Below are 23,515 nucleotides of genomic sequence, written 5' to 3' on the forward strand. Positions count from 1 at the left end.
TCCCTGACTTTGAAGCTTATTATAAAGCCACAGTTGCCAAGACAGCATGGTACTGGCACAAAGATAGACATATAGATCAATGGAATCGAATTGAGAATTCAGAGATAGACCCTCAGATCTATGGCCGACTGATCTTTGATAAGGCCCCCAAAGTCACCGAACTGAGCCATAATGGTCTTTTCAACAAATGGGGCTGGGAGAGTTGGATATCCATATCCAAAAGAATGAAAGAGGACCCCCACCTCACCCCCTACACAAAAATTAACTCAAAATGGACCAAAGATCTCAATATAAAAGAAAGTACCATAAAACTCCTAGAAGATAATGTAGGAAAACATCTTCAAGACCTTGTATTAGGAGGCCACTTCCTAGACTTTACACCCAAATCACAAGCAACAAAAGAGAAAATAGATAAATGGGAACTCCTCAAGCTTAGAAGTTTCTGCACCTCAAAGGAATTTCTCAAAAAGGTAAAGAGGCAGCCAACTCAATGGGAAAAAATTTTTGGAAACCTTGTATCTGACAAAAGACTGATATCTTGCATATACAAAGAAATCCTACAACTCAATGACAATAGTACAGACAGCCCAATTATAAAATGGGCAAAAGATATGAAAAGACAGTTCTCTGAAGAGGAAATACAAATGACCAAGAAACACATGAAAAAATGTTCAGCTTCACTAGCTATTAGAGAGATGCAAATTAAGACCACAATGAGATACCATCTAACACCGGTTAGAATGGCTGCCATTAAACAAACAGGAAACTACAAATGCTGGAGGGGATGTGGAGAAATTGGAACTCTTATTCATTGTTGGTGGGACTGTATAATGGTTCAGCCACTCTGGAAGTCAGTCTGGCAGTTCCTTAGAAAACTAGATATAGAGCTACCATTCGATCCAGCGATTGCACTCCTCGGTATATACCCGGAAGATCGGAAAGCAGTGACACGAACAGATATCTGCACGCCAATGTTCATAGCAGCATTATTCACAATTGCCAAGAGATGGAAACAACCCAAATGTCCTTCAACAGATGAGTGGATAAATAAAATGTGGTATATACACACGATGGAATACTACGCGGCAGTAAGAAGGAACGATCTGGTGAAACATATGACAACATGGATGAACCTTGAAGACATAATGCTGAGCGAAATAAGCCAGGCACAAAAAGAGAAATATTATATGCTACCACTAATGTGAACTTTGAAAAATGTAAAACAAATGGTTTATAATGTAGAATGTAGGGGAACTAGCAGTAGAGAGCAATTAAGGAAGGGGGAACAATAATCCAGGAAGAACAGATAAGCTATTTAACGTTCTGGGGATGCCCAGAAATGACTATGGTCTGTTAATTTCTGATGGTTGTAGTAGGAACAAGTTCACTGAAATGTTGCTATATTATGTAACTTTCTTGGGGTAAAGTAGGAACATGTTGGAAGTTAAGCAGTTATCTTAGGTTAGTTGTCTTTTTCTTACTCCCTTGCTATGGTCTCTTTGAAATGCTCTTTTATTGTATGTTTGTTTTCTTTTTAACTTTTTTTTTCATACAGGTGATTTGAAAAAAGAAGGGAAAGTTAAAAAAAAAAAAAAGAAAAAAGAAAAAAGACAAACAAGGGGAAAAAAAAAAAAAAAAAAAGATGTAGTGCCCCCTTGAGGAGCCTGTGGAGAATGCAGGGGTATTCGCCTACCCCACCTCCATGGTTGCTAACATGACCACAGACATAGGGGACTGGTGGTTTGATGGGTTGAGCCCTCTACCATAAGTTTTACCCTTGGGAAGACGGTTGCTGCAAAGGAGAGGCTAGGCCTCCCTGTATTTGTGCCTAAGAGTCTCCTCCTGAATGCCTCTTTGTTGCTCAGATGTGGCCCTCTCTCTCTGGCTAAGCCAACTTGAAAGGTGAAATCACTGCCCTCCCCCCTACGTGGGATCAGACACCCAGGGAAGTGAATCTCCCTGGCAACGTGGAATATGACTCCCAGGGAGGAATGTAGACCTGGCACCGTGGGACGGAGAACATCTTCTTGACCAAGAGGGGGATGTGAAAGGAAATGAAATAAGCTTCAGTGGCAGAGAGATTCCAAAAGGAGCCGAGAGGTCACTCTGGTGGGCACTCTTATGCACACTTTAGACAACCCTTTTTAGGTTCTAAAGAATTGGGGTAGCTGGTGGTGGATACCTGAAACTATCAAACTACAACCCAGAACCCATGAATCTCGAAGACAGTTGTATAAAAATGTAGCTTATGAGGGGTGACAATGGGATTGGGAAAGCCATAAGGACCAAACACCACTTTGTCTAGTTTATGGATGGATGTGTAGAAAAGTAGGGGAAGGAAACAAACAGACAAAGGTACCCAGTGTTCTTTTTTACTTCAATTGCTCTTTTTCACTCTAATTATTATTCTTGTTATTTTTGTGTGTGTGCTAATGAAGGTGTCAGGGATTGATTTAGGTGATGAATGTACAACTATGTAATGGTACTGTAAACAATCGAAAGTACAATTTGTTTTGTATGACTGCGTGGTATGTGAATATATCTCAATAAAATGATGATTTAAAAAAAAAAAAAAAAGAAGAAGTGCAGTAACAACTATGTTTTCAACTGAAGATACTGGAACAAATATATCAAAATGTCTTGTGATTTTGGAGGAGACAAATGTCTTTATCCTTTCCCTTCCTTTATATTAATTACAGGTAAGCAACTAAATGTTTCCTGGAAAAATAGCTGATTTATTCTGCACAATAATTACAGGAATCATGTGGTAGAGACTTTCACATATTAGACCCACACAAACACCTTTTGTTGGTTGCCCAAGATCAAGGCTCAAGGTAAGAAAAGGCATTCACACCAGCAGCTGTCTCAAAGGAGTAAAAATTAGTAACCCCTTATAACCAAAACATGAAATTGGCAGTGTATGAATTTTGATATCCTAAATTATGACAAGTCTTTATTCTTTGAGTACAGAAATTATTGAGTAACAAACTGAAACAATTCAGAACACAGTCAAGGGAATAAGATAAATATCCTTCTAGATGCTAAATAACAAGTAGTTAGAAAATAATATTTTATCAGTTAAAAATATGAAGGCAATGAAAGCCAAGGATTTATGGGAGAAGCAGATGACAATATTGTGACAGTATAAGGTAAAAATCCTTACAAAAGGATGGCCCTTTAAAAGATCCCAAATGGGGAGGTGGGGCAAGATGGCGGCATAGGGAGGTGTGGAATTTACTCAGTCCTCTGGGACACCTAGCATATAGCCAGGAACTACTAGCTAGTCTGGAACAACTGTTGGAGGACTTCTGTGGCTGAATACACATCGTACACCAGTCTGGAACAGGTGGAAGAGCTGAGATCGCAGCATAAGAACCATTAAGTAAAGCTCCCTAAACGGCACCACTGGTACCCCTCTCCCACCGGCATGGCAGGCTGAGCTGAAATACTTCCCTTGGGATAAAGAAGCATTCTACTAGGTGGAAGGGAAGGTAGCCCAACCAAGCTCCAACTGCAGTTTTAGTTAACAAATCTGGACTACTGAATACAAGCAACAAGCACAGATAAACTCAGAGCAATCAAGAAAGGAACCCGGAGGTCTCTCTTGGCAGAGGAGAGGTAGGGCTGATGGCAAAAGAAAATACATAAATAAATAAAAAACAGAAGCTTTTGGAGTCTGCTGAGCTCAGAATACTGAAAAAGGACTGTGTGCCAAGAAAAGTAGCATATACAACTGGGCACCAACTCTGGTTTTTGACTGGTAACTGGAGGGCTGAGGACTGGCTCTGAAAAGGGGATTTCTTTCTTTTTTCCTTTTTTTCCCTCTCATTCTAAGTAGCTCATTAGAGAAAGCTTCAGGCATTTTCAATTTGTCAGCTCTGACACAGTTAAGAGTGGAGTTAAGATACTTAGAGAGACAAAGGAAGAAGTCAAATAAAGGAGATAAACCCTAAAGGGCTTATATTCCCTAAGAAAAGGGGAAGGGGAAGAGGGGCCCAGCGCTCAAGTGCCTGCCCTCCCTCAGAGGGCCTGGGGGGTTAAAAACAAAAACAAAAACAAAACAGGGAAAGAGTAGCTGAGAATTAAAGGCACTGCACCTCTTTACGCTGGTGGGGAGCTGTAGGCTGACAAAAGCCACCAGATGGGCAGGATAGGAAAAGCACAGCATCTAAAGGCAACAAATTAATGATCTTCAAACAAATATGGTAAATCAATTCAAAAATCAAATCAACAAGTTGAGGGAAGATACGGCAGAAGAGAGGAAGGACATAAAGAAGACACTGGGTGAACATAAGAACTTGAAAGTTTGAAAAACAATTGGCAGAACTTAAGGGAATGAAAAGCGCAACAGAAGAGATGAAAAACACAATGGAGACATACACAGCAGATTTTTTTTTTTTAAATCATTTTATTGAGATATATTCACATACCACGCAGTCATACAAAACAAATTGTACTTTCGATTGTTTACAGTACCATTACATAGTTGTACATTCATCACCTAAATCAATCCCTGACACCTTCATTAGCACACACACAAAAATAACAAGAATAATAATTAGAGTGAAAAAGAGCAATTGAAGTAAAAAAGAACACTGGGTACCTTTGTCTGTTTGTTTCCTTCCCCTACTTTTCTACACATCCATCCATAAACTAGACAAAGTGGAGTTTGGTCCTTATGGCTTTTCCAATCCCATTGTCACCCCTCATAAGCTACATTTTTATACAACTGTCTTCGAGATTCATGGGTTCTGGGTTGTAGTTTGATAGTTTCAGGTATCCACCACCAGCTACCCCAATTCTTTAGAACCTAAAAAGGGTTGTCTAAAGTGTGCGTAAGAGTGTCCACCAGAGTGATCTCTCGGCTCGTTTAGGAATCTCTCTGCCACTGAAGCTTATTTCATTTCCTTTCACATCCCCCTTTTGGTCAAGAAGATGTTCTCCGTCCCACGAAGCCGGGTCTACATTCCTCCCCGGGAGTCATATTCCACGTTGCCAGGGAGATTCACTGCCCTGGGTGTCTGATCCCACGTAGGGGGGAGGGCAGTGATTTCACCTTTCAAGTTGGCTTAGCCAGAGAGAGAGGGCCACATCTGAGCAACAAAGAGGCATTCAGGAGGAGACTCTTAGGCACAAATATAGGGAGGCCTAGCCTCTCCTTTGCAGCAACCGTCTTCCCAAGGGTAAAACTTATGGTAGAGGGCTCAACCCATCAAACCACCAGTCCCCTATGTCTGTGGTCATGTTAGCAACCATGGAGGTGGGGTAGGCGAATACCCCTGCATTCTCCACAGGCTCCTCAAGGGGGCACTACATCTTTTTTTTTTTTTTTTTTTTTAACTTTCCCTTCTTTTTTAAATCAACTGTATAAAAAAAAAAGTTAAAAAGAAAACAAACATACAATAAAAGAACATTTCAAAGAGACCATAACAAGGGGGTAAGAAAAAGACAACTAACCTAAGATAACTGCTTAACTTCCAACATGTTCCTACTTTACCCCAAGAAAGTTACATAATATAGCAACATTTCTGTGAACTTGTTCCTACTATATCCATCAGAAATTAACAGACCATAGTCATTTCTGGGCATCCCCAGAACGTTAGCTTATCTGTTCTTCTTGGATTATTGTTCCTCCTTCCTTAACTGCTCTCTACTGCTAGTTCCCCTACATTCTACATTATAAACCATTTGTTTTACATTTTTCAAAGTTCACATTAGTGGTAGCATATAATATTTCTCTTTTTGTGCCTGGCTTATTTCACTCAGCATCATGTCTTCAAGGTTCATCCATGTTGTCATATGTTTCACCAGATCGTTCCTTCTTACTGCCGCGTAGTATTCCATCGTGTGTATATACCACATTTTATTTATCCACTCATCTGTTGAAGGACATTTGGGTTGTTTCCATGTCTTGGCAATTGTGAATAATGCACACAGCAGATTTAAAGAAGCAAAAGAAAGGATTCAGGAACTAGAGGACAGGACATCTGAAATCCAACACACAAAGAAGCAGATAGGGAAAAGAATGGAAAAATATGAGCAGGGTCTCAGGGAACTGTGTGACAACATGAAGCACATGATTGTACATGTCATGGGTTTCCCAAAAGAAGAGAAAAGAAAAGGCTCTAAGATGGGTGGTCCAGTTCAAGCGGTATAACCTCTGACTTTACCACAGCCTATTCCATATACCACTTACAGGGTTGAGAGGGTTAGGATTAGGAAAATTATAATGTTGACTTACTCAGTTCCAAAAGATATTGCTCTCTCAAGAAGAGCCAAAAGCAGATCAGCACCTAGTGTTTCCCTTTAATATTGGAAACACCTCAATGTTTCTGTAATACGAATAGCACCTTTCCCTAAAGAAGCATGTTTCTTCCCAGTTTTTATTATTATATTTCCATGGTAGGTTGAATTATGTACCCCCCCCCCGAAAAAATGATCATAATCTATCCTTGTGTAAATAGAACCTTTTGAAGATATTATTTTTAGTTAAGGTGTGGCCAGTTGAACCAGGTTGGGCCTTAACCTTAATAGCGGAGCTTTAAGAAGAGGAAGCCACATGGAGAAGAAGCTGAAAGTGGAGGGAACCCAGAAGAGAAAGGAGACAATGCTGCCACGTGTCTTGTCAAGGTTCAGCCCCAGAACGCCAGTCTTCTGGGAGAAGTACTGCCTTGTTGATGCCTCTATTTTTGGACTCCTCCTAGCCTCAAAACCGGAAGGCAATAAGTTCCAGTTGTTTAAGCCAACCCACTGTATGACATTTTTTTTAACAGCTGGGAAACTAAGGCAATTTCTTTGGTTATTTCAATGAGAATCTCAGAGATATGTAAGTTGAATACCTATATGTAGGTATTCAAAATTTTCTATCTCAATTGGGCCTAAGAAGCATTTATTTATAAAAAATAATATTCCCTAAACACTAACTCTTTTAATTTGTTCTTTTGAACACTAGTGCCTTTTAAATATTAAAATATATTACTTACAAAAGAAAATGTTGGCATTTTAAAGACTCAAAGAAGTCTTATTTTAAAAACTGTTAAACCTTGAAAAAACATGGGCTAACAAAATGTATTATTTTCAGACTGCCTTGGAACCCTTTTGGAGTAATATCTATTAACAACCTAAGGAGGTTAGTGTGTCCCATACCATAAAAAAACCATTAATTTTAATATCTTTGGTACATAGCAAGCCCTCAATATGTCAAGAACAACAAAGCAATGAAACTGACCCTCACAAAATTGATCTGGATGTACCTCTAAGCCAACAATGACAGTCTTCCCACCAAAATCTTAAAGACATGCTTTATATTATCTAATCATACTGCTAAATTAAAAACAACAGTTAGATACGTAGCTGAACATTTCACAATTCCACTCAGTAAAAATATATAACCTTATTAAAACCAATAACCTATCTCTAATTAGCTTTTTAAATAATAAACTCAACTATCCAGATCTTATTTTAAAAAACAGTGTGTTTTCACCCATAATCAAGATCATTCCCATGTAATATTCTAGGCTTATCCCAAACATTGAAAAATGAGACTTTGCAAATTGTTAAATTTTGACTTAAGGTACATTTGTCATTCAGCAGAACAAAGTTGAAAGTTTATATGAAGACTCTTAATTCCTTCAACACAGTAAGAAAGGCACAATAGCAAAAGGAACAAAGGAGGAAGGAAAGATAATCAACTGCACTGACTGCTCTCTTCTCATATCCTCCAAAACAAAGGCCAACTCAACACCAAACTGATTAACAGAGGTCATCTTAAGATACAGAAGAAAACCACAAAACCCTCTAGTAACTTAGGAGCTATTACTAAGCAAATTTTAACTGCAAACCCAGGAAAATTAAACTGAAAGAGAGCTTACATTCCCTCATTAACATAGATTATTATAAGAAAGACCATAGACAGTACTGTGGATAACATCATAAACCTACACTATTAATTATAGGTGCCAGGCTGGGATCCTACAAGCTGGGGTGAATGACATTTTCAAAAGGCATTCTTTCATTTTAGAAGCCTCAGACAGTACGTGCTATCATGACGGCCTGAACACAAGAGGTGCCTTTCAAGGCTATTATCATTCAAAGTTAAAATCCCTCTTAAAAGCATTAGAAAATTGGAGTTATTGTCATATAAAATCCCTGAAAAAAAATTCTCACTACAGGTTAACTACATCAGCAAAGTTCAGCAATCCAATGTGTTTACAATCAGAACAACTAATATTCCTAACAGCTATACCTAGCCAAAATTTGGAACTCCTTGCTTATCTACAGCTCTGGCAGATCCTATTAAATAGTTTCTCACAACTCAAAACTGGTAACAAGGCAAATTTAATGAGAGAATTATTACTGATTCATTTGACCCATCTTTTACTTAGACCAATCATTGTTAACTCCATTCATACACCACTTAAAGGATCTCCATGAATTCAAACAAGTCCTTAATAACTAAATCAGCCGAATTACCAGTTTCATGGCCTTAACGTAAGTTTAATCTTCACTGATATAATTTATGGAGGTATAATAAACTTAAATAGTCTTAAATGACTTAATGCAATAATTATTATTTTTCCTACAAGACTGTGGGCTCCTTCAAGGAAACAAGCTACCATTTATTGAGGGCTGTATCAGACACCATACTTTCATTATCTTTATTCCTGCAAACAATTCTATGAGGTGGTCATTAGAATTTTATAGACAAAGAAACATTCTAAAAAGTTAACATTTTGCTCAAAGCCAATGGGACTACTTTTCTGCAAAATTTATTCCAGTCCCTTTCGCTCTGCGGATGGAGTGACTTGAAAGGTTAATAGAGCTTTTCTAAAGAACCTCGGTACCACTGACATTTTGGGTTGGATAATTCTTTGTTGTGGGGGACTGTCCTGTGCATTGTGAGATGTTTAGCAGCCAGACCTCTACCCACTGGATGCCACTTATAATATCCTCCTCCTAGTTTTGACAACCAAAAACATCTCCAGAAAAGGCCAAATATCCCCAGAAGAAAAATCACCATGGCTGAAAATCACTGGACAAATGAAACAAGAACAAGGCCTTGCATGTGCTTACACAATGCGCCTTGGCTCTGGCATGTCAGTGATCTGCCAGGAGAAGAACAAGCCCCATGTAGCCACTGTCCCTTCAGCCTGGACTGCAAAGAAAAAAACACTGGAGAGGATCTGAACCCAACCACAGCCAGTGGACATCAGCCAAGATTCCAATCCATCAGCACAACTTCAGTCAACATGCAGACCCATGAGCCTAGAAATAAATCCTTACAATTTTAAGCTGCTGAATTTTGGGGTGCTTTATTATGGAGCATTATTAGGGCAACTGTTGACAAATATAGCAAATAAAAGGGAAAGCAAGGATTCAAAACCCAGGCCTGTCTGGCTTAAAACCCACCATCTTAAATCTATCAAATAGTTTTCTCAATTGAATTTATATCCCTATCCCCAGGATATGCTTGATAGATAGCGGAGAGGCATCCAGTCAACTCCGAATCTCTACCTCCAATTTAACGACTTCCATAAATGAGATGCTGTGGGCAAATGCAAAAGACAACTGGTTTAAAAAAAAAAAAGTTTACTTTGAAAAGAGTAAGGTTTGAATATTTATTGAACATTTGCCATTTGCCAGACACAAGTCTAGATCCTGGGAATATGGCACTGAACGAAACAGACTACAATCCCTTCCTTCATGGAGCATACATTCTAGTAATAACAGTTGTGCAGCACGAAGGCATTTTTTTCAAGGGCTTTACATGCATTACATAATCCTCTTAACTCTATGAGAGAAGAAATTACAGAGATGAAGAAAGTAAGTACCAGAAGTTGAAAAGGAATTTGCCCAAAGTCACAAAACAAGTAGCAGAGCCAACCACATGTCTCGTTCTGAGTCAGTACTTTTGACCTATATGCACACTGATCCCCTGAAGGATGACTAATAAAAGCATTTTGGAGGCAAACAGGATGAATTCATTCACCAAATCAAGCTTACATACAAATGGAGAGCAGAAGAATATGAAATGATCTCCAAGATATATTAAGTGAAGAAAAGTACAATTAATGGTAAAAAGACTGCCTGTTTCATTTTTACCAATATCCAATAAATAACTCTGAAACAAATCTTTAGCTATACCACTGTCAAAATCTGACAGAATCCCTTGTTTTATTTTGTTTAATAGTAATTAAAAAAAAAGAAAGGTGAGATAAAGTTGCTAATATACACCACAAAACAGTTAATACTCATTTGGTATCCAGTAACAATCCAAAAGAAAAACTCAATGATACACAGATCCCAATTTTGTTAAACAAAAATTCTTTTAACAGAAATTTTAAATCAAGATACTAAAAAAAAATCTGAAGGTTCAAAATTGTTTTAGATCTACTTCTCATATATATTTTAAACAAATTTCTAATTTGAAGGTTTTGCTAAAATTCACATTTTTGGGTGCTAAAAGAGTCATCCGAAACTCATATATCCAACTGCCTATCTGACATCTTCACATCTGGGTATCTGACAGGTATTCCAAACTAAAAATTCTAAATCACAATTGCTGAATCCATCCCCCTCAGTCTTTCCTTTCCTTAGTAACTGGCAATTCCATTACTCCAACTAATCAAAAATTGGGGGGCCATCCTTGACTTTCTCTCACACCCTATACAAACCTATCAGAAAATTTTACTGGCTCTCACTTCAAAATCTATCCAGAAATTCAAGCCATTTCTTTAATCAACTACTACTACCCTTGTTCAAATCACCATCCCCCGAATGATCTTTCAGCTTCCTCTACCACTGCCCACAGTTCATTCACCACACAGTAGATAGAATGAATATAATAAAAACCCAACTAGGATCATGTCAAACCTCTGCTCAAAATACTTGAATGGCTTCCCGTCTCACCAAATAATATCCAAAATTCCTACTGTGGCCTACAGACTGCACATGATATAGCCCTTCTGCAAACTCTCTACACTCATATCTAATTCAAACTTTCCTTCATTCTTGCCTTATTTTTAAAATACTCCCAAGCATGTCTATGCTTCAGAGGCAATGCACTTGCTTTCAGTCTCCTGGGATGCCCTTCCTCCAGACAGTTTTCATGCCTTTCTCCCTTATCGCTTCATTCATGTCTCTGCATTCTCATCATTCTACAAGACATACCTTCCGTGGTCACCCTTAAAAATAAAGATCTACATACATACACACAGTCGCCACTGATCTGCTTACCCTACTTTATTTTTATTGCCACCTAAAAGTATACATTCATTTGTTTATTGGGTGACTTCAGTTCCCAGGAGGAGTTGATACTGCTGGTCCAGGGAGCACATTCTGAGAACCACTGATCCAGACAATATTACATCCCAACCGGCCCCTCAGTAAAAGCAGCTCACCACGACAATGAGTCATAACTGGTACAAGAAGAAAAGTAACAAAGTGAAGAGGTACCCTCTGATCTAGGCTGTAAAATACATCCCTTCTGATTTAGAAGACTGTGTGGAACACACAGCTTTTTAAATAATGCAGTATAAATATCCCTTCCCCTGAATAGATTTTTTTTTTTAATTTCTTCTTTTACAGAGAGATGGAAAGCAAACAGATCAAGGTTATATTCTCTAACAAAGTCTGAAGAGGGCTGAATATTCTAAGTTAGTAACTATTGCTAGACCTTCAAGATTTAAACAACCAGATGAGAAGGCTGATATTCTTTAGGGAAACAAGAAACACCAAACAGTAGTAGAACCCAACTGGGACAGTTGCAAAAATCACAATACTTTCCCATCACTCGGAATTGTTCCAATCCCAAGGTGGGCCAACCTCACTCCCCAGGTCACAGCTGACTGGCCCATAACACAGTCTCTCTCCTAAGAATCTGAAATTTGAACATCAAGTCCGGGGCCACTGGAGCCAAGTTATATTAGCAAGGCTCTTAAAGAACTAGATGTTTACAGACTCATGCTGTTGAGATTCTCAGAGACACCCTGGCTTTTGTCTTACCTGAGGTTTTGTTCTCCAGCTATTTTTTTTTTTTTTTTTGTACTACTCACTCATATTCCAAACTCCTTTTTTTTTGCCTACTTATTTCAGAACTGTTTGTTTACTTACAATCAAAAATACTTATAAAAAGAGATTAAATGTATAAGTTTTAAAGGAAATTGTATTAGAAACACAACTTAGGAAATATTAAAGCTTTTCCCCATTAATCCAACTTAAGATATTCATTTCCCATTTCTAGAATAGCCTTCTATCCATATAATCAATGAATCTTAGAACACACACCACATTTTCAGCATTAAAAGTAAGTCATCAAGTAACTAACCGCTACAATACCAGCTCCTTTAAATTGGTTTCAGAAAAGTCCTCTGAAACCTAACAGCCACTTCTTTTCCTTTATTTTTAATTTATTCAACAAACAGGTACTCAACACCTATCACGTCCCAATATTTTGCACAGTGAGTGATAGGCAGTGAATAACAAAGACAAGGTTCTTATTCTTAAGTACTCTACATTCTGGTGGAGGGGATAGAAAACTAAACAAGAAAAATAATAGATAATAAGTGCTATTGTGGAGAAGGAGGAGACTTATGTGAAACAACAAGTATTCAGATGGCTTTTAGACAAAAGTCAGGGGAGGCCTCTGTGAAGTGGCATTTAAAGTAAAATCTTAATGACAAGAAGAAGTCAGCCAGTAGAGGTCAGGGTACAGCTAACATAAAGATCCTAGGATTGGGAATAGACTTGATCTGTTCTAAGAGCCAAAAGAAGGCCAATGTGACTACAGAGTATAGTAAGGAAGAGGGAAAATCATTTAAGAAGAGTTCAGAAAAACAGAACTGGACCTATCACATTTGGCTTTGTAACAAAAGGCAACAAGTTTGGATTTAACTTAGATATTAGCTGGTATAGGACAAGGAGCCTATTCCCCATAAGATGCCATAAGAGAATAGTTCAACAACAGACACAGACAAAAATAAATTTTAAAATATCAGAATACAAACAGTGTATTCTGATGATAAAGATTTAGAGCTGGAAGGAACTTCAGCTGTCATATAGTCCAATCCTCTCATTTTACACAGAGGGTAACATGGCCAGGCTGTAGCTTATGTGAGATCAGATTAATGACAGAGCAGGGAGATACTCTTGGTTCTCTGTGATACTTAGGCCAAAGCTCTTTCAGTAATTCTTGGCCACAATTTGAAATCCTAAACAAGGTCTTTATCATGCACATTTTCAGAAGTGAGACAGCATTTTCATATGAATACGTATTTAGAAGAAATTTTAAGCATCCATGCCAAATTATTCATACCTCCAGTCCCTCACATGATATTAAAATTTAAAAAGTGGCTGACAATGCTTAAGCATTTACCACCAGATATATCTCTTTCCCAAGTATGCAAAGCAGAAAAAAATTGAATAGAACAAAATATACTTACATCTGGGTATTCTTTTACAGGCACATAAAGTTTCTCTTGTAACTGAACAATAGGTCCCACAGCATCAGGCAATTCTGCACTTCTTTTCTCTGTACTGCCATTTAATGTGTCATTGTACATGTCTTTCCGTACTCTGCTAATTTCTGTTAAAAGTAAAAATTTTAAATGTGTTAGACAAAAAAATATTCTTGCTATCCAGGGGGGAAAAAAAAAAAAAGGGGGGCAGGGGAAATAACCTATTCTTCCATTATCTGGATTAAGTCCATATTTAACAGAATTATAGCCTTAATTAATTTCTACCAGAAATTTAGTTTATACCAACAAATAACATATCTTATTTCAACTAAATTCAGAGCCCAAATTCTTAATCACTATGATAAAGACCTATCATTTTACCAAATTTTCCCAGGCCTACATGACTCCAGTCATTCCAAATGATAGCTTCTGACAAATAAATATCATAAGAAAGCCTAACAGACAAAACTAACACCAAAGGCTCTTTTACAGTTCGACAGTCAGCTGTCTGAATGAGATTTTAAATGGGCCACTGTTTAATATTTTAGGTACCTTTGGAATATCCAAACAGATGTCCAACAGACAGATACACAGACTGCAAGTTTAACAGAAGTCTGAGTCTGATAAACAAACGTAGTGGTTAAAGCTATGGGAATAGAAGAGATGTCTTATAGGGGGGTTAGGAAAAAAGGAATGAATGAATGAACTATAGGAAAAGCAACATTTAAATGGTGGGGAAAAGAAGATCCAAGTCAAGAAGAAATAGAAGTAAGTAGAACTAGGGAAGAGGTGTCACAGAAGCTAAGAAATGACAGACCAAGAACAGTGTAATCAGCAGTGTCAAATACCACAAAAGTGAGGTAAAGTAAAGATCAAAAGAAGGTACCCTGGATTTGACCACTAAGCCACTGGTGATCAGAGAATTTTCAAGGGAAGATGGTAAAAGAAATCAAACTACACTGGGTTAATGAATGAAATATAAGAAAACAGAGACAGTTAAAAATCAATGACTTTAAAAAAAAAAACTACAGTGCAATTCCTGGGTATAAATATACTTTTTTTAAAAAGTAGGAAAATTCTATCTTAATGAAACAAGAAAATAGATTAATTCTTTCTTTCAAGAATTAGTTATTAAGCTTCAACCATATGCTGAAGTATAAGCTCCTGCCCATTGGAACATACTGTCTAATAAAGGCTGTTATTATTCAAGTTATCTGGATGCCAATGCAACCACGTCTCCAACCTGTAGATTACGCACTCCTTGGGGAAAAGGCTTGTGTCCATTAGCATTTTAAAATAAAATGCCTTTTTAATGTATACCTTAAAAACCATGAAATTTCAATCTCTTGCTATTAAGGAACTCTCAAACATGAATGAATACTTTAAACTTCCTAACCAATTATTTAAATCCCTTTCAGTTAAGTAAAAAATCCTATACAGCAAAAAGGCACTATCAAAGGTGTTCTTACCAAGTTATAAAGTCTTAATCAGTAACAATATTGCTCTATAATACATTTTCTGCTTCAGTGATGACAATATTCATTTGGTTACAAATTTTATCTCTTAAACAATTTGCTCATCAAAGTTTACCAAATGCTTATCTCTGTATAGCAAATGAAATCAGCAAAAATCAAGGATACCTTGGATTTAGCTACATTAAAAGGGTAAGACTTCAGCTTTCTAAAAGTTCATTTTCACTCTTCTAGTTTTACACGAAATCTTTCCTTAAGATGTCTAGAATCAAATTAGTGTTTATCCTAAGTTAGCAAATGAAGGAATTCTCAAATCAAGTTTTAAACTATCAAGTAATAAACATAAATCATTATTTATCTAATTTACAAACTTACAGCAATTAGCCAAACAGCATTAAAAAATTACATTAAATTAAAACTATATATATCCTTTAGTCCAGGTCTCTACATAAAAGCACGTTCCTATTAATTTATCATCATTTAAATTTCCTCTTCAAAAACTGTCCAGTTTCTGTTATGAAGTTAGCATAACAGTAGTATTAAAATCTGACAATAATATCATAGAGGAAAACTACTGATAAAAATTGCTTATAAATACAAACGCAAACATCCTAAATAAATAAAATCCACCAGCACATTAAAAGAAAAATACACGAGGACACAGCGGAATTTAAACCCACGAATGCAAGAATAGTTCAATATTAGAAAATCCATTATTATAAGTAAACATAGTAACACAGTAGATCAAGGGGGAAAAGTCATTACTTTTCAAATACACAAGTTTGTCAAACTTAGAAAAACCAAAAGAATCAATCATAAGAAAAGAAAAAGAAGTTCACAAGATTAAAAATTATATAAATATGCCAAAACCAATAACCTTCATATATATAAGCATCCAATGAGATGACATAATGGAAGATACATTTACACTTAAGTTGTATTTCTTAAGCATCTGTATGATTCTTTGATTAATATCTTTATCCCATTAAGACTAAAAGTTACAAGAGATTTTCTTGTCCATTGTACCCCAGCTCCTAAAACAGTCCCGGAACATCATGGGTCCTCAAAAAACACTGGGTGGGATGGAAAGGTGTTTGGGGGTGGGGTGAAGGAAGGAAGGAATGAGGTAGTTTTGAGAACATTAAGTTAAACAAGTCATGGTTCCAGCTCTCAGGGGACTGAGTCTAATATGGGAGCTCTGTAACAAAGATTCTGACACACTATAATATAAGGACAAAGTATGGATTAGAGATAGTAGTAGCAAAAAAGCAAGAATTACCAGTGTGGCTTCAGGTTATTAGGGTCAAGAAAGTCACAGAAAAAGGAAACTGAGCTTTGATATTTTCTAATCATGAGGAGTTTGTGAGGCAAAGGAACAAAACATAATTAAAACTTCTATTTTTCATAAAATTAAAATAAGAAGTCTTTCTTCCATGATTCTTTCACAGCCTTTAAGACGTACCACTGACTTTAGTAACAGAAAAATTATAGACAAGTGTTCTGGTTTGGATCTGTTACATACCCCACAAAATGCCATGTTCCTTAAATCCAATCTTCTGGGGGCAGTCCTATTGTGGGTGGGGCCTTTTGATTAGGTTGTTTCCATGGAGATGTCACCCCACCCATTCAAGGTGGGTCTTAATATACCTTCCTGGAACCCTTTATGAGAGGATAAAAGATAGAGACATTTTGGAGAGAGCTCAGAGAAGCTAAGAGATGTAGCCCAGAGTCTGCCCCACGGATAAGCTAAAAGAGAAGCTAAGACAGAAGCCCAGCAACATTTTGGAGAAAGCCATGGAATCCAGAAGCTAAACCCGGGAGAGAAGGACCAGCAGACTCTGGCCATGTGCCTTCTCATGTGACAGAGGAATCCCAGATGTCATCAGCCTTTCTTCAAAGAAGGTATCATTCTATTGATGTCTTAATTGGGACATTTTCATGTCCTCAGAACTGTAAATTTGTGAACTAATAAACCCCCGTGGTAAAATCCAGTCCATTTCTGGTACATTGCATTCTGGCAGCTTTAGCAAACCAAAACAAGACATTTCTGATGGGAAGGAAAAGATGACTTAAGACACAGCTCTAGTCCTCAAAGAATTTACAATCTTATTCACTGTTAAGTCTTACCAGCTGAGTAATACATTTAACAAGAGCACCTCTCTAGCCAGGAAATGATTAGCAACACTCAAGTCAAAAGAACAAGTTCTGATTTCTGTTCTAACAGTAACTGTTTGTGTGATTTTAAACAAGTCTCTAACTTAACCTCTCTGTGCCTCGTATAATTATAGGTTATTTATCGAATGACTCCATTGAATCCACTGGGCTCCAACCTTAGTACGCAAGGACCTCATCTGTCATTTCCTCCTATAACTCCAAGTGTCAAAAGTTATGTCTCCAAAACTTTACATTCCCAAACTCCCAGCTATGAGACTTTTTGTTAATGCTATCCTATCATGCTGATACATTTACTCCTAAAATACTACAGGTACATGCAATGGGTATGGGTAATGCTCTAGTTATCTCCTGAGAGGTGGTTTAACATTTATGAAAAACAGTAATGCTTCCTATATTGTATACGTCCATATATATATATACACATACACATATATACATGCACACAACATATAAATATATTTGAATGTATCTGAATATGGTTAACATATTAGAACACAGGAATATATTTATATATAACATGAACGTGTTACACATGACATATGGATGTTGTGTGCATATATGTTATATATATTCTTCATGTTATATATATATTCTTTTGTTGTATCAAACAATACATAATAAAAATGCAATCTGAAAAGCCCAATCACCAGCAGTGTACAATTTCTATTACATTTTTACAATGCTCAAATACCCTACCCTGTACTACCTTTGTCAACTAGCAATGGTTCAGAGAACTAAATGTTTGAAACCATTTGTTTAATCACCTAGTGTGGTGGTTTGGATCTGTATGTACCCCAGAAAATCATGTTCTCAAAGCTAATCCATTCCTGTGGGGGCTCCTGTGTAGGATCTTTGGATGAGGCCACTTCAGTTAAGGTGTGACCCACCTCATTCAGGGTGAATCTTAATCTTCTTATTGGCGAGTCCTTTATAAGAGAATGAAATTCAGGCAAAGAGAGAGAAAGCCACAGAAGCAAGAAGCTGAAAGCAAGGAAACCCAGAAGAGACGGGAAAGACCAGCAGACACCACCATGTGCCCTGCCATGTGGCAGAGGAGCCCAGGACTGCCAGCAGCCCATCTTCAGGAAGAAAGCATTGCCTTGATGATGCTTTGATTTGGACATTTTTCTCAACCTCAAAAGTGTAAGCTAGTAAATTCCCATTGCTAAAAGCCAACCCAATTTTATGGTATCTGCTTTCAGCTGTCTAGCAAACTAGAACATCTAGTATAAAAATTACCACTATAATAACCAAAAACCTGGCCATGTATCTTTTATCTAAATACCCACAATATCAAAGCAATTTGTTTTAGACATCTCTGAAGCTTTTAAATGTTACAAATTTATTCCACTGAACTAAAATCTTTTTCCTGACTCCCATTCAACATTCCAAAGCTCAAAAAAACAGGCCAAATCCTTCTTTCATATGACAGTCCTACAGAAAAGTTCTGTGATATCTAAGTATCCTCTTCTCTAAGCTATGACATGGTTTTATTCCCTACTGCTTCTTTTAGACACACTTAAATTTATGTCCCTTTTAAAGTATACAACTCAGCACTGTACACACTATTCCACGAAGATTAATGAGTATGCAGATTGAGGTTGTCCCCTTCTAGAACTGAACACTTCACTTCCATCAATGGGGTTTAAGAAAACTTTTACATCCTTGGCATGCACACCAAACTGCTAACACTTACTTCTAATACTGTTTTCATAAATGCTGGTGGTGCCGAGCCAAGTCTCCACCAGCCCATATTTCCACTAACTGTTTATTTAGATAACAGAAGATGATTAAATTTTTTCCCCTGGTGTGTCCTACTGAACACAGCCTTTCAGACTGATGGTGATATTTCAGGCATTCTTTCAGGATGACTATTCTACACATTAATCCAATTCACCACAATTTCACAGACACACATTTCTCTAGCCTATCCACCAAAACACAGGCACACCTTATTTATCAATTACCAAATAAAATCTCAAACTACACTCAGATCAGAACATCCCTCTGCATACACCAGTTTGAACAGAAAACAATCTGTATTGGCATTTATACTGCTTGTTCCATCGAGCTTAGAATATACACTTATTAGCTTTGAGGAATACGTACCTTTCCCACATTCAGGCTCCTACCATTTTCCATGATTCGTTGAATTGACAGTCAGTGACCAAAAATTTTTCAAATTTCTAGTATCCTGAAAAGTATTTCTGTTCAGGCCTGAAAATTTTTTCGGTTACACTACTTACTGTCTCCTCACATTTTTCTATTTTAATTATCTCGAATTTTTTTAAAAACTAAAGTTCAATTATCAGTCAGTAAATTTTGCCCCTAAAAGAAAAGGGAAAATAGTTACTGGACAGTCCTGCTCTGTGTGAACTGTTAATATTATAAAGGAACATAGAGAGTCTCCTCAGCCAAGCGTCAAGTCATCGATCACCCTTGCTCTCAGTCTGAGCTCCTTTCGCTGGAAGCTCCACCCACCACTGCAGGCCAATATTCCAGTACAGAGCAGGTCTTTACTCCACTGGAACCCCTGCTTCCCACTGGTAATTTGAGGTAGTGCCACTGATTCTGAACCAGCCTTTGGATGACTGTTTTTGTTATCTTTGGAGCAAATCTCTTTTAAAAGTCTGTGCTGATGGAGGTGCCAACCACTTATATGATACCACCAAAGGACAGCAGGAAAGCTTTTTGCCTGAATTCATAAATGGAGATTCTGATTTTATTAGGCCCGAACCCAGAGAGTACTACAGTATTAAGGGTTATAAGCTGATTTCAACTCCTGATCAACACCACACTGACTTTACCAAGTACTTCCAAGTGCTCCAAAAGAAGATGGAAGGAAAAAGACATACAAGTAGATATGATTGTGACACTGGAAAGACTTGGTGGATGTTTTGACCAGATTATGGCATCTGCGAGGTCCCTGTTTCAAGCAACTGATATCACTACTTTGCAATTATAATTAATCCAAGAGAAATCTCTCATCTACCTGTTCCAACCAGGAAAGCACACGTTGCATGTAAACACTGGAATGGAAGGTGACTGGTGTGGCCTTATACCTGTTGGGTGGCCTTGCAATCAGGTTAGCACAACAGGCCTAAAGTGGAACCTCACCAATCATGTGCTTAGGTTTGGGAATACTGGGCAATACTTCTAATACCTACGATGGATCTCAGGTACTGACTGTGGAAACGGATCAGCCACTCCTCTGGACCATGGCCATCAAAGACTAACCTATCAACCGGCATCCATAGGTGTGCTTCTACCCTACTACCTCATAGCCAATGATTTGTTGCTCAATAAGAACAGTTCACCAGGGTTTACTGGAATCTACACTTCCCCAAGAAGCCCACTAGTTCAGATAATCCAGGCAACATTATAAATGACAGATCTGAATTTCACAGTGAAAGGCAAAATCATTGTTAGCAAGCTCTATTGTTTTCAGTTGGAAAGTCACATGAATCATTCCATTATAAAGTTCAGTACTGATTATTCTTTATTGTGTTATTAATCATTCCTTTTATCTTAGAAAATTGTTTTTAATTTTGAAGCTGATAAAACTTCTTGGAGTCCAGCACATCACAGGCCCCTGCTGGCCATCCTTAAATGCTTAATTTTAACAACAAGGGCTACTTCTGAATGTTTTTTAATATTATATTTCTCCATATAATTCATATCACCTTTTATTGAGAAAAAAATTCCTTCTACATTGGGTTATTGAAACTATACTATTTCACTCTGACCTATTACTGTATCTGGTATTGTCTTTTAAAAAATAAATCAAGTCACTGACCTAAGTACTAAATTTGAGAACAGGTAATTATGTAAGTTATAAGTGAAGAAATGACATAAAAGATAATTCTCGAAGCCCATCCCACCCAGATATTAATCCCCAAACTTCAGTGGAATGACAGATCAAAATTGTCCCCATCTTAATTAAAACCTAGAATGAACAAGTTGTGAAGAAACTTAAGCATAAAAATTCATTTTTTCTGGCACCTCAGACTGAAAAACATATGGCTCACAGGGCACAATTTTATTCAAATACAGTTTGACGATCTATGGGGATGAATGAACATAGTGTAATAAAGAGACTCGTGCTGAGAGCCTGTGTTTTTGTCCTAGTCCTGCCATTCACCTATATTCCCTAAACCCTTTTCCTTATCTATAAAATGGAAGGGAAGGGGCTGGACTGATGCATCTGAAGTGTCTTGCTCCACATTCAAATTGTAAATTCTGGCACTTTGCAGCTGTAAGGCAGATAATGCACCTGGTTACTGACACAGCCAGGTTAAACAACCTGGCCCACTGAATACATTTAAGTTTCTTTTATAATGGGACCCTTTTCATTATATATATTTGATAAACCAAATATTGCCATGGAAATAATGATTTAAACATGAAATTGACCAATATGCTTTATGTACACACAATCCCTACATTGCTGTAAGGAAAGGGACCAGCAGCTGTTTTCTTCTTGATGCTAACAAGTTTGATCATGAAAGGACAGTATGAAGCTTAGATTGTAAATATAAAATGAAAAGGGGATCAGTGGAACTAACATGCAATTCTGAACAGTTACTTATTAGAAAAAAATATGCAAATTGTATGGAAATACATGTGAGACTGAAATCTGGATGTCAAATAAAAATATTTAATTATCAAAAAAAAGGGCACATATGTGTGTGTGAACTGTTACTATTATATCAAAATGCATACTAGGCTCCTTCTCTTCCCTTAATTTCTCACTAGGGATTTAACTAAAATGTCTGTTTTAAAATCATTCTTATGTTTCATAAGCCTCAGCTCATTTTCTTCTTTGGCTTTTCCACTACCACCACTATTTCTTCATATTTGAATTGCTGTATAGTCATCCCACCCTCTGCCAACTTTAACATTTTGTCCTTTTAAAATCTGAATTATTGGATTAACTAACAGATCAATATTCCATGGGAAGCTAGAACATCAGAATTAAGGACAGCATAAAGAAATACAGAACCAAGGCTAAGAAACTAGAAAATTAAGCAGTCATTCATAAAATAGATAGACCTAGCCAGCTAGCTAGTTATAGCTATGCACCAATTCAGTAACACAATGTTGAAAGACTAGGTAAAGCATAAACTACAGGTCTATTTTATTTTCTGATTTACAATTTTTTCAACAAACTCAAACCAAGAAAATAAAAGCTAGGAAATGAAATATGAAAAATACTTACCATCTCAATAACAAACAAAACTACTGATACACATGACAAGTTAAAATATAAAAACAAAATGCAAGAAAGATTTTCAAGATTTGTAGCAATCCAAATTAAAACAAGACTTTTGAAAACAATGAAAAATATTTCATACAAAGCATATTATTATAACTCAGTATAATGGTAGCTGATTCTAATTGCTCAACTCGCTGTGCTGATATTATAGACATGTCTTCCATTAATTTATTCTGCAAAGTAACAGCCAACTAAATATTTTCCTCACTTGTATGCAATCCACTTAACATTAAAAAAACAACGAATTTAGTTATTTTAGGTCTTAATAAACAAATTTCTAGTGCTTATTTATACAATACTTATTAAATCTTAAATCAATACTAGAACTCGGCCTATGATTAAAAAACCACTGCTACTACATAAAGAGGTGGCTGTTAGGTGTCCTTAACAAAGATCTCTTCTGTAAAAAGAAACCTCTAATTTGAGGTTTACTATATATAGGAAAACTGTTAAACTTATTTTGAACAGAGCAAAACTCATGGAATAATATAACTTCACTGTGCTCATTTTAAGACACCACATCCACAAAGTACAGTGATAAATGAAAAAGCAGGCTAACAAAGGGTATGTATAATTTAATGGCACATGCTTTGCTCATTCTAATAACTGAATAAATTAAATCTGATTTAATTTCAAGGCAACCGCTTTTATACTTGCAAGAAAAAGAAAATCAAGCTAACTATCAGTTAAGTCTCTAGATGGGACCTTATTTTTAGGGAAATTCTATTTGTACTTCAGAACTATAAACACAAAATGAAAAGCTACAAATTTAAACTCAACATCATAACCCTCTTAAGTTGCCAAAATTAACACTTTTGCAAAATTCTTGATAAATTTTACATATACAAATATGAAACAGCAAAAACCTTATAAAAATGTTAATCATATTTCCATGATCATTCAGCAGCAGTTTTGTATCATAGAAGGGAATTAATAGTAAGTTGCATCTTCTTGGAAAGCCTCTTTCACAGGTTACAGAAAAGAAAATTTATTATATGATCCAATTTATATTAAGGATATGTATTTTTAGATAGACACATTGAAATCAGAAAAGATAATTACTGACAGTAGCAATCTCTGGGAGATGGATTTACAGGAACAATTTAGCTTTTCTGTACTGTATGAATTATTTTACAATA

At 36.7% G+C, this 23,515-nt stretch overlaps 1 protein-coding gene and 1 pseudogene across 6 annotated transcripts in view; one reads left to right on the forward strand and one right to left on the reverse strand.

Moving 5' to 3' along the window:
* QKI (QKI, KH domain containing RNA binding) overlaps positions 1 to 23,515 on the reverse strand; it is a 192,948-nt gene that overhangs the window by 137,144 nt on the left and 32,289 nt on the right. For all 6 annotated transcript variants that reach the window (XR_005214107.1, XM_037817636.1, XM_037817634.1 and 3 more), the window contains exon 2: positions 13,440 to 13,582. Coding sequence is in view for 5 of the 6 variants with exons in the window: in XM_037817636.1 (XP_037673564.1) it covers positions 13,440 to 13,582 (143 nt within the window). In the remaining variant the exon portion in view is untranslated. The remainder of the gene's footprint in view (positions 1 to 13,439; positions 13,583 to 23,515) is intronic.
* On the forward strand, positions 17,421 to 20,337 carry LOC119519701 (annotated as a pseudogene).

This window comes from Choloepus didactylus, chromosome 24 (assembly GCF_015220235.1).
Source record: "Choloepus didactylus isolate mChoDid1 chromosome 24, mChoDid1.pri, whole genome shotgun sequence".
NCBI classification, from domain to species: Eukaryota; Metazoa; Chordata; class Mammalia; order Pilosa; family Megalonychidae; genus Choloepus; species Choloepus didactylus.